This window comes from Neovison vison, chromosome 13, assembly GCF_020171115.1.
Source record: "Neovison vison isolate M4711 chromosome 13, ASM_NN_V1, whole genome shotgun sequence".
Classification (NCBI taxonomy): Eukaryota; Metazoa; Chordata; class Mammalia; order Carnivora; family Mustelidae; genus Neogale; species Neogale vison.
This window is the reverse complement of record NC_058103.1, coordinates 32082630-32097954: the sequence shown is the minus strand read 5'-3', so window position 1 is coordinate 32097954 and position 15325 is coordinate 32082630. Positions and strand designations below refer to the sequence as shown.

At 52.0% G+C, this 15325-nt stretch overlaps 1 protein-coding gene across 1 annotated transcript in view; it reads left to right on the top strand.

Moving 5' to 3' along the window:
* The first annotated feature begins 206 nt into the window (after positions 1-206).
* Positions 207-15325, top strand: part of GALNT16 (polypeptide N-acetylgalactosaminyltransferase 16) — a 94108-nt gene continuing 78989 nt past the window's right edge. Inside the window, exon 1 of the mRNA XM_044230173.1 lies at positions 207-497. Within this exon, the coding sequence (XP_044086108.1) occupies positions 321-497 (177 nt within the window). The 5' untranslated portion in view covers positions 207-320. The remainder of the gene's footprint in view (positions 498-15325) is intronic.

The window sequence follows — 15325 nt, the reverse complement described above, 5'->3', positions numbered from 1 at the left end:
ACCCGCCGTGCTCCTCTACCCGTGCGCCGCGGCCCGGGCAGCCGGCGGGGGCTGGAGCGCGGGGCGGGCTCTGCGCGCGAATGAATGGGCGCCCGGGGGACGCGCGCGCTCGGGGCTGAAGGGCATTAGGACCGTGAGGATCGCTCTGCGCTCCTGTCTCTCCCTATCACCCCCCACCCCCCACCTCTCTCCCTTTTCTGCTCTGCAGGACTGAGCAGCCAGGCGCGAGCGAAAACAAACAGCTGGGGCTGCGAGCGCCCCCACCCCGGCCCCGAGAGCAACCGGACCGGGCCCCCACTCGGGGCGCCCGCCCGCCCACCATGAGGAAGATCCGCGCCAATGCCATCGCCATCCTGACCGTAGCCTGGATCCTGGGCACTTTCTACTACTTATGGCAGGACAACCGAGCCCACGCAGCATCCTCCGGCGGCCGGGGCGCGCAGAGGGCCGGCGGGAAGCCAGAGCAGCTCCGCGAGGACCGCACCATCCCGCTCATTGTGAGTACGCCCTGCGCGCCGGGCGGCCGGCCGGGGAGCCGCGGCGCGCGTCCTTAGCCCCGAGCGGCTGCAGAGGGCGCGGGGCAGGGGGCTGCGTGCCCGCCGCGCCCTGCCGGCTTTGTATATGTTGGAGCATTCCTGTCCGTTGTTATGGCAACCTCTGTCGGGCCAGCCGGGCCAGGGCGCACGGATGGAGGGAGGGTGACAGCGGATGGGGGCTGGGAGAAAGTGCTGCAAGTTTGGTGGGCCCGGCGAACGCGCGCGACTGGGAACGTGGCTCTCTCAACACTGCGCGGGCGGAGCCAGGGGCTGGGGGTCGGGGGCCGGGGACAGTCAGCACCTCGCCCGCCCCAGGAAGGCAGCTGGACCTTGCGCGTAGCGAGAGGGCAGTGGGAACCTCGCGCGGCTGAGCGCGTAGGAGGCGGTGCGCAGCCCCTCTCTAGTCTCCCGGGGGCAAAGGACGTGGGGTGGGGGCGTAGGGTAAGGCAGGGTCGCTAGGGGCTGCGCCGGGCTTTGCGCCCCCTTTTCGGCTCGGATCAACTTGAACTTGCTTCTCTCGCACGGAGGACTCGAGTTCCCACTGCACCCGCGGCATTCTCTGGGTCCGGAAAAGGTCTCTCTTCCTGTATGCGCCCTTCACCCCAACACGAAGATCCATCACGACTGGCGAGCTGGCAGTGTGTGCGCTAGGGCTGGGAGATTCCCTCTCTCGCGGTCAACTCCGCGATGCGCCAGTGGGGAAACAAAGGTGGCGGAGCACGGCGGGGGCCTCCGCGACGTTGCCGGGGCCCTAGGCGCTCCGGGGACTTGGGCTGGGGCGTGCGGAACCCCCGCCGCCCTGCAGGGGGCGTTGCTGTCGCCGCCTCGGCAGGGGCCCCGGGTGACAGCCCGGTGTGGCAGGGGCACCTGTTGAGGCGTGAGGCTCTGGGACCCGCGGAGAGGCGCGGTCGGGGGACTGCGTTCTTCCGACAGCGGCCGGTGGTGGGCGAGAGCCTCGGGCGACCCTCGGAACAAGCTGCTACGATGGGGCAGCTCTGCCAGAAGAGGACCAGAAGGAGGGAGAGCAAAGTGTGGGGCCAAAGGGGGAGAGTAGAGCTGGGTGGCCATTCTGATGGAAAAGATCTGGGCCTGGGGAGGGAGGAGTGCGAAGCTCCTCTGGAAGGGGAGATGCAGGTTCAGGAGGTCGAAGGCTTGTGTGGAGTAGAATCTGGGATATTTCTGCAAAGGCAGCTGAGCCCCAGGAATATGATGGAGGCGGGTGTCAATGTGGAAATGTTCACGTATTCCCAACCTGCCCCAGATGCCGTGTCTTGTCAATCCCCCCCACCCTCCCCACCTCTGGAAGACGTAAAAAAAACCCTGCAGGGGAATCGTATTTCCTAGCTTTGCCTCTGGAGACCTTGGGGTTTATGGGTTTTCCCCAGCCCCTCTCCCCCAACTCCCAGATCCCTGTCCAGCTGAACTCTGTGGGTGAGCCTGATTAGGTGGCGTGTTCCCTTCTGAGCCCAGGGTCCCTGTCACTAGGAACTGTTTCCAGAGCACTTGAGGATGTTTGGACGGAAAGGCTGATGAGCATAAATCCCCCAGTGTAAAGACTCCAGGGTATTGGGATCTGGGCAGACTGACAGAGTGGAGTGGGAACTGGCCAAACCAGTAGTGGCCCCAGACCTGCAGGGAGCTTGTGCAGGACCCATCCGAGAGACCCTGTTCTTACACCTTGAGTGGGCCAGCCCGGGTCTCAGGGTAGGGGGGCTTGGATCGGCCGGGGAGAGGCAGGCTGGCCAGATGTTCTGTCCTTCTCTCTGGTGACGCTCTAGTGACGTGTGGGGAAGAGGGTCTGAGCTGGAGCAGAGGGGGAGGGGAGAATGGAAGGGAGAGAGGAAGGGGAAGGGAAGGAAGAGAGCCCAGGGAAACTGTCGGTGGGAGCAGAGCTGGAGTATGGGTCTTCTCACAATTGTGTCTCCTTCAGAATCCTGACCTTGCTCTTGGACCTATCCTCACTCCTCCTTGCCCTCTGAGATCTGCCAGGAGGGCTTCTCAGACCAAGAGCCCTGGAACGGTGTGGGGGGCGTGGGGGGTGGGCTCTGCTGGAGGCCCCCGCCGAGTTTTGAGGGGAGGAAATTAGAGGTCGTGAGGGGGCACCCATGAACAACCTCCGGCCCTCTCCTTGTTCCCATGGGGTTCGACTTGCTGCAGATTGGAGCAGGGCTGTGAACTGGAAGCTAAGTTTAAAGTGTGAAGGATTATCAAGAAGATCCCGGGATCCAGGGAGTGGAGGTGCAGGAAGAGAGGGAGAGTGGGAGTTCGGGGGAGTGAGCCACAGCCTCTTCTCCGGCCGGCCACCACGGGCCCTGGCCAGCGCGCTCTCTGTTCTTCAGTTTTAGCTCTGTTCTGCTGCATAGACATTGGTCCCCAGTCACACACCTCCATGGACATAGCCTCGCATTGTCTTCCTATCTTCCGAGGTATTTCACTTCAGGAGGGTTATTAGTCATATAGGCTGTCACGCAGGGACTATGCTGGAAGCTTCTTACATCTCCATATTGATGCACACAGCCAGACTTAATAAGTACTTGTTAGGCGGATGAAGTAGGATTTCTGCCTGTCTCTGGGAGCAGCCAAGCTTCACCACCCCCCCACCCCCCCAGGTCCCCCATCCTAGTGTTTTGTTCCTGGCTCCAACCTGAGCATAACTAAGGAGGTAGGGGAATGCATGTTCATCTCCCCTGGGGGGTTGAACCCTATGTCCTGCCTAAAAGAGGCAGGTGCTTCTGAGGGTTGCTTTCTCCCGGAACGCTGTGGTGAACCTCTCACTGGTCTCCCTGCCCTTCTAAAACATGTCTCTGTCTAGTTGGGCCAGGACGCTGCATGTGGGTTTTCAAATTCTTAGGGAATGATGTGGCCAGCGCTGCTGACAGAGGCTGAGAAAATTCAGACAAGCGTCATCATCACTCCCCTGGGGAATTGGAGAGCAGAGCTGGGAAAGGGAGGGTCTGCCTAACAGCCTGGGCCGGGGGGGGGGGGGGGGGGGGGGGGGCAGCTCTGCCTTCACAATGTCTGGGCTATTCGAAGCCCGCCAAGTTGCTTCCAGACCTTGGAGGCGCTGTTTGGCATTGCGGGGTGTCGGCATAGCAACCGTATGGCCCGGATTTCTCAGGGAGGTCCTGATTTTTAATATTCTGTCCTGCTGTCAGCCCATGTGTCACAAATTTTGATGTGAAAAATTGGTTATGGAATGTGTAAAACTACAGGGAGATACTGACTCCGTCCCTAAGTGGCTGCTGACGATGTGGCAGGACTCGTGATTTTTCCATGCCGTTTTTTTCTGAGCAAGGCAGTGGATTTGGGGAAATCCACTTGAATCTACATTGATGCATGCTGGCCCTGGACAGCCGCTAAAACAGGCGGCTGAGCAGACACGGCCGGCCTTCGGTCCTCAGACCTCGCAGTCAGGAAGAACATTTGTGATTGGTTTGGCACCCAGGTTTTCCATATGCTAGTTCTCTAAGAGGCATGGGTGGGATGCTAAGGTGCTACACGGAATTCACTTTGCAGGCATATTTTAAAAAGACTGTCCATTACGAATATTTTCAGGAAAGGGGTACTCATTTGCAACATTGCCTGTTTGGAACCGTGAAAGTCTTAGGCACGAGGGTTTTTTGGTTTTGTTTTTTGTTTTTTGGGGTATTTTTTTTGAGATTTTATTTATTTATTTGATGGAGATAAAGAGCACAAGTAGGCAGAGCAGCAGGCAGAGGGAGAGGGAGAAGCAGACTTCTCTTGACAAGCAGGGAACCCGATGTGAGACTCGATCCCAGGACCCTGGGGTCATGACCTGAGCTGAAGGCAGGCACTCAGCCAACTGAGCCACCCAGGTGCCCCAGGCACAAGTTTTCTTATCCTCCAATTCGAATCCTGTGGATGATTACGGACAAAATATTTATATCTCTGGACCTTGGTTATTTTATGTCAAATGGGGGTTAAATGATTTCTAAGGTTTGTTGATCCTTAGACAAGCTCATGAGAGCTTCATTTCTAGAAGCAAATAAATTGGCTTCAAAGGAATTTTCCTGAGGCGCGTTGTGAGGTTTATTGCTTGTGGAGGGACAGGTCCCTGTCAGGAGGAGGTCCTGCAGTGACCCCCAAGGCCTCAAAGGGATCCCTGCTCACAGAGCAGGAGGGGACACTGGTGACGGATGGCTTTCCTGGTGCTGTACCCTGAGAGTGGAGGCTTCAACAAGATCTTGATGGGTTCATATTTTATTTATCATGTGTGCGTTTCGGAACTGTGGAATAGGGTTTGCCTAAAAGACAGAAAATGATTTTATATTTCATTTGTCTAGGTGCCATGCACAAGACAGAGGATGGGGAGAGAGATGCATGTTCACCTGTAGCTCCCCTTGCCAAAGGGTTCAGATTGGGAAGCACCTGGTCTCCCGTCATTTGGGTCCCAGCCTGGGTCATGCTGAGACCTTCCTGTAGGACCTGGGGACAGCACAGAGGCACCAAGACTGGTAAGGGCCTGAGAGCCCAAGAGTCACCTCCTTGGGAGGCCTGAGTCCCGAGGTCCCAGGATTCTAAGGTGCTACTCACTCTTCAGATGGGTGCCATATTTCTGTGCAGTAGCAGTAGTTCCAGCACTGGCCGCTCCAGGCCTTGGGCCTGGCTTTCTTCTCTGGTAGTTGAGTTTACCAGCTCTGGGAGCAGAGGAAGCCCTTGGGTCTGGAAATGCCATTTCAGGAGATGTGGAGGGGCGCAGGCCATTCAGACAATTTCCTGGGTGCACTCGCAGACGGTGTGCAACGGCTCTGGAAATGGCCTGCAGGGCCTTGGTGTCTCTCCTCTAAATGGACACTTCTCTTTGGTCCCTACCTGTCTGGCCTCTGTCAAGGCCGTTACCTCTGTGTGATATTTATGGAGGCTGCGTTCGTTGGCTACTTCTATGGTAGATGTCTCACAAACCTCAACCTCTCGGATTCCCCTCAACAACCTGACGAGGTAGGGGCCGTTATCAGGTCCAGCTGACATATGACTAACCGTGGCTTACTTACCCACAATAAGGCAAGTAGGAAGTGCCTTTAGAATGAGGTGTTTCTGCCTGTGAGGCCCAAGCTATGTCTTCTTTCCCCTGAAGCATCTTTAGGGCAAGACCAAGGCTGATGCCCCAGCGTCTCTTTCCTGGAGTACTTAGATCCGCGTTGTGTTGACTCCAGAAACATTTGATGGGGGAAGAAACGCAAAAACCATTGAGAACAAGATGTTAGCAGTAGAAAAGTAGGATTATGGGTAATCCCCCCATCCGTCTTTTGGCTTTTTCAACATTTTTTTTAAGTAGGCTCCATGCCCAGGGTGGGACTTGGGTCTCACAACCATGAGACCTGAGCTGAGATCAAGAGTCAGAAGCTTAACTGACTGAGCCATCCAGGTGCCCCTCAACATTTTTTTTTTTTAAGATTTATTTATTTATTTGAGAGAGAATAAGAGGAAAGAGAGAGCGTGGTAGGGGGCAAAGGAAGAGGAAGGGAGAAACCCAAGCAGACTGTGTGCTGAATGCAGACCCCGACGCGGAGCTTGATACTACGACCCTGAGATCAGACCTGAGCTGAAACCAAGAGTCGGTGCTTTAACTGACTGCACCCCCAGGTGCTCCTTGACTTTTTTTTTTTTTTTAAGATTTTATTTATTTATTTGACAGAGAGATCACAAGTAGGCAGAGAGACAGGCAGAGAGAGAGGAGGAAGCAGGGTCCCTGCTGAGCAGAGAGCCCGATGCGAGACTCGATCCCAGGACCCTGGGGTCATGACCTGAGCCGAAGGCAGAGGCTTTAACTCACTGAGCCACCCAGTGGCCCCACCTTGACGTTTTTTATAATAAACATCTTTTAACATTATAATGACAAAGCCCTTTGGGATAATTATTTTAAAATGTATTCAACGTTGAATAAAATCACTCTCGACTCCTCGATGGAAGTAAACTTCTTAACCACATCTCACACTTCTGACTCCCCCATCAGTGCTCAGCATTGAGCCAATGGAAAAGGCAAGAGGTTTATGTGACTTATTCCGTAAGGCGTGAAGGAATAGAACGGGGGTGAGTGGGCAGAAGTTGCAGTGAGAGAGGACAACGGTCACTGAACCACCCCTCTCTCGAACAGTCCAAAGGATGACCAGAGTTTCTCTTCACACCCCCTGTCAACAGGTCAGCAGTTTCTTCGCAGCGGTTGCCCGGGGATGAGAAAAGGCTTGCTGTCTGTCCATCTCCTAAGACGTCAGGCAGCTCTGTGATGGGGTTTGAAATAGGGTCCAGTTCTTACCCCACAAGGGACCTGGCGCTGTAGGGAGCAGGGCTGGCTGAGAACACGGAGGCCAGGCCAGGGAGGAGGATGACTGAAAGACCCATAGCGGTCTGCCACTGTGCTGTCCCCTCCCTGTTCCTTTGGAGCCACCAAGCAGGCAAGCGGTGGGGGGCGAAGTTGGTTGGAGGCAAAGCCACGAAACAGCAAATGTATTTAGTGTCTTTCGTGCTCCTCAGAATGAGGCCCACAAAGCTTTCCTGCCCGATTGAAGCCAGGCCTGCCCATCTCCCCGACACCCTGAATTTCAGCTATACCTCAGAACAGTATCTGGCTGGAGACAGTGTGACCACCCGCAGGATTTTTGTGAACATATCGGAATAGGTAGGAGTGGCAGCCTGGAGTATTTTGGAACTCAGGGGGCAAATAGGAGAACGCTTTTCGATTATACGCCCTAGGCAAGATAAGGCTCGGGCCACATTTGGGAAGACATAAAGGCAAGTCTGTCCCCAGGAGAGCCTTTCAACTCTTCTGGACCCATTAGGAAGAGCTTCAGGTGTGATTTAAGGGCCCCAGTGTCTCTTTTCTGCCATCCCATGAAGTGAGGTGTGGCTCAATGTACATTAGGAATAGCATATCCCAGGGCTCAGAGGTGGATGACATCTCTTGACATAGTCAGAGTGTGACACCTGCCATTAGAGGCCCTTGAAGGGGTCAGGACCTGGCAGAACAGAGTGGCCTGAGATGGAAACAGGTGTTGGCCACAGGGGAATGAAAGTGTGACGGGATGGAGAGATGATGTGGAATGAAAACCAAGTGACCCACTTCTAGGGTTAGTCTTGCCCCCAAGGGGTGACGTTTTCTTAGGTGAGTCACCTCCCCTCTCTGAGCCTTAGTCCCCTCATCGGTCAGATGAGTGTTGAACTATAGGACCTCCGAGGCACCTTCCAACTCAAACCATCTTTAGCTTTGTTGACCTACTTCTGAAGAAGTGAGGTGGCCCCAAACCAGGGCTCAAGGTCTGCTAGTGCCTAGATGAAAGAGAATAAGGCCATAAGGTGAGGTGTACGAAGAGCCAGACCATTCATGTGCAGAAGAGCATGAAACCTTCAAGGTTTCAAAAGGAATAAGCTGGACCTACTTCTCTTCCCTTCGAACGCTGTCTGATGGAGCTGCGCAGCTCCCTTTCTGCTACACTAGAAGCCTGCGGTATTTGTGTGTCTGGGGTTGCTCACAGGCACACATGGAGGGGTGTCTGTGGGTGGACTTCAGACATCTGGGCCATCTGGGGAGACCAAAAAGAAAGCACAAAGACCCCCGAACAGAGAACGGATAGTCCTGCGTCCTTGCACTTGACTCAGAAGACAGGTGTGGTCATTGCCCTTAGGCCCCAACCTGGAAATGATCATCGTAAAAATCAGTTTAAGGAGATCAGGAGGTTGGCCATCTCCTGGTAGCCTTTTGCTTTTCTGGGGTTACAAGAAGAAGATAAGAAGAAGTGAGATGAGAGAATTGCTAGGAGCTGCGGCTACACCGAGAAGGGACGACGGTTGACAACAAAGGAACCAACCAGGAAAGGCCATAGGAGTTTGGAGCAGTCCCCTCTTCCTGAACACACACACACTGGTCAGAAGTGCTGATGGCATCATTATTCCTTCTCTTGACGATTATTTGCCGAACACTTACTATGTGTCAGGACTGTTCCAGGCTCTGGAGATAACAAACTGGGTAAAAGGTCCTGGTCTTGACAAGCTCGCTTCCTAGTCTGGGAGAGACAGACCATGAACAGATAAATATACAATGCATTAGGTGTGGAGTGGGGGGCAATCCCATGAAATAAATACCATGAAAATAAAATAAAGCCACAAAAGGGGACAGAGAGACGAGAGAAGGATGGCCAGGAGAGGCCTCTCAGATAAGATGGTGTTTGAGCTGTGGCATGAATGGAAAGAGAGCCATACGGGCACCTAGCGGGAGAATGTTCCAGAGGGCCAAGGCCCAGGGCACCATCTCTGCAGGGTGTGTGCCCGGGGCACTTGGCTGGGGCAGGCTCAGCAAGGGTATAAGTGGCCCAAGGTGGAAGTCTGGGTCATTAGGCCCGTAGGCTGTGGAGAGGAGGCTCAGGAACATGTCCCTGAGTCATCAGGAAGTGATAAATTACACCCAGTGTACAGGCTGGGTACGTCAGCGGACTGTCATTCCGTTCAGAAAATCTTCCAGAAATGTGATCAAATATAATGGGAAGTGTTGATTCTTAAAGAGGTAACTAAGTTCTTCGAAAAACAGTCTATGGCTGGAACACTTCATTTCCTTATAAAGTGAGATCAATGAGGTACTTGTGTGTGTTGCGTCTCTCTCTCTCTCTCTCTCTCGGCTCATGAGGGGGAATGGAGGGTGCTGGTGCCTGAAGAAATTTAAAAGACCAAAGATAATGGTGCCCTTGTTGAAATACTGCAGTGACGCAGGGTGGGGGAGGGCTCTGTATCGGGAGGGAGAGTTCTGTGTGGGAAGAAGTCCTCCATATGGTGATACCTAGTCGAGTCCCCCTTTGTTTCCTCGTCTGCTTCACTGCATTCTCCTCAGGTGCATTTGGGACCCCAGAAAGGATGTTTTCTGGCAATGCAGGAACTTGGAAGTCTTGTCCTTGCGTACAAGCAGGTTCCCCTTCTGTACCGGCAGAACCCTGAAGGTGGAAGCATCCGGGGCCTTCCCTCAGACATGGCGTGGGCCCCCGAGGCCTGGCAGGATCAAGGACCCCACATGGCTTTTTATCAGGCAGGCAGTGGAAGAAAGGGGCTGCTTTCAGGGGCAAGACCGCTCTGCCTAGGCCTGTCTGAGACTGTGTCCACTGATGTCCAGGTGACTTCCCCAGTGCCCCGGTGGCTGGTACGATAAGGCTTCATGTGTCCCCGGACAGCCGCCAGCGCTGTCTCTGTGGTTCAGGTCACACACCCTCAATTCCAGACCGCTGTCAGTCATGCCCTTTCAGAGGCTGCTTTTCAGAGTTCAGATTTTCATCCCTTTATCTTCTCCCAGCAGCGCTGGCTTTTAGCTTCTTTCAACCAACTGTTGGGGAGTACTTCTGACATTCCAAGGTCTTTCATCTCAAGGGGGTCTGGCCCAGGGAAGCCACAGCCAGAAGGGACCCATGTTGTCAAGTTGCCAAGTCTTCAGTCAGTTTTGAGGGGTGGGGGGTAGCTTTTGGAACCTCGCACGTCTCCGACCAGATTCTTTGCTTAGAAACGAGCTTTTCCCCTCCAAGTAATGTTCCTCCTTGCAGGGTTGGAAGGGGAAGAGGCTGAGGGGAGTAGGAGAGGTTGGGGGCGTTATCCAAGGGTTTGGGGTAGAGCCCTGCCTGAGGCTCAGGGAGAAAGAAGATACGATCCACTAGTGATATCTGAGCTGGTGTTGATGGCTTAAAGGAGTCGAGTGGTAGGATTGAGCCAGAGCCCCCAAATAGTTCACCAGACCTGAGGCCAGAGGGAGAAAGGGAACCCAGGGAGAGAGCACACACACTGCAGGGACCAGGGAAGATGATGGAGGACTTTTGGGAGCCATAAGCCAAAAGGGATGTGCCGAGTAGAGCCTGGTCACAGGGTATCTGGTGGAGGGTGGCCCCTGTCCCTGGGTAGCCAGAGCGTGCATGGTCCAGATGTGCACTGACCACTACGTGACCACAGCCACATGTGGCTACTGAGTGCTTGACGTGTGGCTGGTGCAACAGGGGGAACTGAGTTTTAATTTTATTTAATTTTAATTGATTTAAAGTGAAAAAGCAAACACTCATTTCAGTTATTGGGCAACTTTTAGGAGTGTTTGGAAGAACTGAAGTTTGTGGAATCTACATTTTGAACTGTAAAGTTTATGAACTGTCAATATGGAGCAAGTATTTCTGGCGAAAATTTAGTGTCTCAGTTGAAATGTGCTGTAAATGTGACATACACTGAATTTCAAAGACTTAGTACAAGAAAAGGATTTTAAAATATTGACTACATTTTGAAATGATAATATTTGGATGTATTGGGCTAAATGATATACACTATTAAAATCATTTTTATCTGTTTCTTTTTACCTTTTTAATGTGGTTACTAGAAATACGTAAATTCTGCTTGGCTAGCATTCTATTTCTTTGGGCTGAGCTGGTCCTTACACGTGTTCACGAGCCCTCTCTAAAGTGCTAGGAGGTTGTCGGCAGAAGGTTTTACGTCAAGTGAAGAATGTAACTACATTCCCAATTTACCTTGACTTCGGGGTAAGTCCTTTCTGGTCCTGCTGCTGCAGAGTCTGGTTCCTAACGCCCGTCATCTATGGGCACGGGACACCTCCCAGCATGGGCCTTCGTCCTCATACCATCATTAAAACCAAGGCCAGTGTTTTCTTGCAGCCTCTTCTCTTTTCAAAATCCCTTCTAAGCTCTCGCTGTGATGAAAATGGGTTTTGGGTAGGAGGGGTCGGAGCAAGGGAAGCAGGGAGCCTTTTACTCCCTTGGAAAGTAGAGGGATTAGTTCCAGTCTGTTGCTTTCGGTGTTTCGTCTTTATCCTGTTAGAGCCAGAATGATAAATAGGTCTCGGCTCCACGGCCAGCCCAGAACCTGTGGAAGAGGCTGCCCGCAGCCCCGCGGGGAGAAGGCTGCTGAGGCTACTTCGGGACTGAGTGGGAAAGAGGCGGCTGATTAGCCATGTCTGTAAACGGCACGGACTGGGACTGTAGAACACGTGCTTTGTGTATCTTGATTCTGCCTGATGAGGTTGTCTTCTTAGAATTTTCCTCCACTTTAAAGACTTGCGACATGTTTTAAGAAGTTGGCCACTTAGAAGAAGCAGGGATGAGGCTTGCGCTGAGTTAGAGTGCAGAGGGAAAGTTGATCATCTCAGCTGATCAGAACCCTAACCAAAGAGATGTGACAAGAGCTTTAAAACACTGTGTGGACTTTTTAAAACACTTGTTCACTGACTCAGAAGAGGTGTGTTGGCTCTTGTCTGGGACCAGTCTACTGGCAGGATAAAGACAGATCTGTAAACCCAAGGAGAAGGGTAGACACTTGGTGGAGGGGCTGGGAGAAGAGAAGAGGCTTGGTTCTTTTTACTTTTTTCCATATCTTCCCTCCCTTAAAAGTGGGCTCTGAACTGGAGAACATCTGTTTCTTGGTGCCACATTTCTGGTTATGGCTTTGTTTGAGATGCAGAATGAGAGTGGCCAGGAGCACAGCCCCTGGAGCCATGTTCCAGCTCTGCCACTTACTGCAACTTATTTAAACATGTCGTGCCTCAGTTTCCCTATATGTAAAGTGGAGATACCAGAAGTCCCCATTGCAGATGGTTCCCATGAAGATTAAATGAGTTAATCCCCATAAGGTGTTTGGAATCATGCCTGGAGCGTAATAAGTACTACACTAGCATTGGCATACAAGTTAGTAACGATGATATAAATTATCATCATTTGTTAGCTTGTGTATTACTTATTTAAAGCTGTGTAACAAATCACCCTAAAACTGAATGGCGGAAAGCTGCACAAATCATTTAGTCTCTCTCTTTTATGGGGCCAGGTATCTGGACGTGGCTTGGCTCCGGGTTTCTCAGTGGGGTTGTAGCCAGACGGGAGCTGGGGCTGCAGTCACCCAAGGGAGCGAGAGCAACTCTCTCACGTGGCTGGCAGGCTGGTGCTGGCCGTTGGCTGGGGGCCTCCGTCCTTCTCCATGTGCATCTCTCCACATGTCTGTTGGAGTGTTTGCATGGTGTGGGGGCTGGCTCCTCCTGTAGCAAGGATCCAGGAGACCAAGGCGGGTATTGCAAAGCCTTCTTGACTTAACCTGGGAAGTCACATAAGCAAAGGAGTGATGTGATCAGAGTTACATTTGGAGAGACCTCTGTGGCTGTTGCTTGGAGAAGAGACAGGGGAAGTACAAGGGCAGAAGCACTTTCCGACTGCCTGGTAAGTGGTGGAAGCCTACCAGCTGGGTTTCATATACTTTCCCCTTTATCCATCATAGTAGGCCTATGGCCTGAGTATTACTATTCCCATTTTACAGACAGGGAGCCTGACTCAGATTGGGCAGGTTACCTGCCAACAGAGCCAAGTTACCCGGGGTTGCCTGGCACCAAAGCCTGGGGAGACACACGACCTCTCGGGATGACCCCCTCGTGATGCTGTGGCTTATAAGGGAAAACACTATGTGAAGGATCTTAATTCCTCTATTTCTCCAAGTTAGGATAAGGAACCTGAGAAAGCCAGACAGGGGAGGAACAGGGCCCTGGTGATCTCGGCACCTGCCAGAGCTGGGGGTGGAGTTGGGGGGGTAGATCAAGGGGCTGGGGCAAGGTTTGGAGGATTGTATGGACCAAAAGGGGTGGGCTGGGGTGAGACCCCCACACTTGGCTTAGTCTCTCCAAATTAGCAAAACTTTTGAGGTCAGGGAAGCCTTAGCGTTACGTGAGCCCTAGAGATTTCCATGCAGAAGGATCAGGCCTACCCACCTGCCAGCTGGCAGCAGTAAAATAAATGAACTAGACCAATATATATCTGTGCAAATGAGCTTAAAAACATGATGTTAGGGGCGCCTGGGTGCCTTAGTGTATTAAGCGTCTGCCTTCGGCTCAGGTCATGGTCTCAGGGTCCTGGGATCAAGCCCCGCATCAGACTCTCTGCTCAGCAGGGAGCCTGCTTCCCGCTCTTCCTCCGTCTGCCTCTCTGCCTACTTGTAATCTCTATCTCTCTGTCAAATAAATAAATAAAATCTCTTAAAACAAAAAACAAACAAAAAACTCCATGATGTTAAGGATGCCTGGGTGGCTCAGTTTGTTAAGTGTCCAACTCTTGATTTTGACTCAGATCATGATCTTGGGGTGGTGGGATCGCCCCGTGTCGGGCTCCACACTGGTCATGAAGCCTGCTTACGATTCTCTCTCCCCCTCTCCCTCTGCCCTTCCCTTCCTGGGCATGCACTCTCTCTCCCTCTAAAAACAAAACAAAAAACCCCACACGATGTTAGAGAGGGGATTGCAGATGATTTTGTATACTTTTATGCAAATTAGAGTAATACAGTTGTGCTGTTGTTCCCGGATGTAGGTGAGTGTGTGTGCATATATCTCTCAAAGTGTAACGATGGACTAAAGAGGAGAAGCAGCACACTTAGAGCAATGAGTGTTCTTGGAGAGAGGCGGAGGAGGGGACCAACAGGGAGTTTGATTTTATCTGCAATGTTTTATATCACTTGTTTTTGAAAAGAGATGCTTGAAGCCAATCTGACAAAATGTTAGTAAATTGTTAATTCTGGTAGCTGTGCAGGTGATTCCTAGTCTTTGTACTTTTTAGAATTAAAAAACAAAAACCAAAACCCAAAACCTTAAGTCTAAAAACATTTTAGAAGGAAGGGAAAGGAAGAGTGGATGCCCCAAGGTTGCTGGGTCTCAGCTGCATGAAGAGGGAGAAGGAGGGTAGTGGAGGGAGGGTTGAAGGCAAGATTCCTGCCCCCTAGCCCCCCAGAAAGCCTGTCACCCACACAACACTGTTTTCACTTGCCTGGAGAACTGCAAAACGATTCTAGATTCTCAGTTCTCAGGGCTTAGGCATGTCTTCTGCACCTGAAGATCAGCCGAGGAGGGGCTGGCATTGGAGGTAGTGGTGCTGGAGAGAGCACTCCCTCCAGCAAAGTCCCAAGAGTTGGGGGTGCAGGGGTCCAGGGGAAGGAAGGGTGAGGGAGGGGGAGCCCAGGCAAGCAAAACTGAGAGCCAGAGCCTGGGAGTTCCATCTGTGAAAGGACATGAATAGTAAAAATGGGTTCTTCACTTCTTTTGGGTTGAGGGGATGACAAAGTCTTGTGAGATAGATCAAGGTATGAGGTTTCTGTCTACTGTTCTCTTTTCTCTCTTTAGACACTCACATGTTTAATATACAAAAGACAGGAATTCGAGAATGAGACGAAAATCACTCCAAATCCCATGATTGGACTTACTATTACTAACATTTTGGTGAATAATCAATTCAGATCCTTTTTGGTGAATTTTTTTTTATGATTTATTTATTTATTTGACAGAGAGAGACACAGCGAGAGAGGGAACACAAGCAGGGGGAGTGGGAGAAGGAGAAGCAGGCTTCCCGCCACCGAGCAGAGAGCCCAATGCGGGGCTTGATCCTAGGACTCTGGGATCATGACCTGAACTGAAGGCAGACACTTAACAACTGAGCCACCCAGGCGCCCCATTGGTGGATTTTGTTAAATGAAATCGTATGGGACACCTGGGTGGCTCAGTCAGTTAAGCGTCTGCCTTCCGCTCAGGTAATAGTGTTGGGATCCTGGGACCGAGCCCCGTGTCTTGAGCCTGCTTCTCCACCTCTGCTTATGCTCTCTGTCTCTCTCTCTCTCAAATAAATTTAAAAAAATCTTAAAAAAAAAAAAGAGAGAGATCGTATATTTTATGCTGTTTTATAACTGGTTTTTTTCAGTTAGCACTGTATCATGAATACTTTCTCTGTCATAGTCTTCTTCCGAATTTTTTTTTTATGGCTGCCTAGATTTTCATTGGGTGAATATTTATA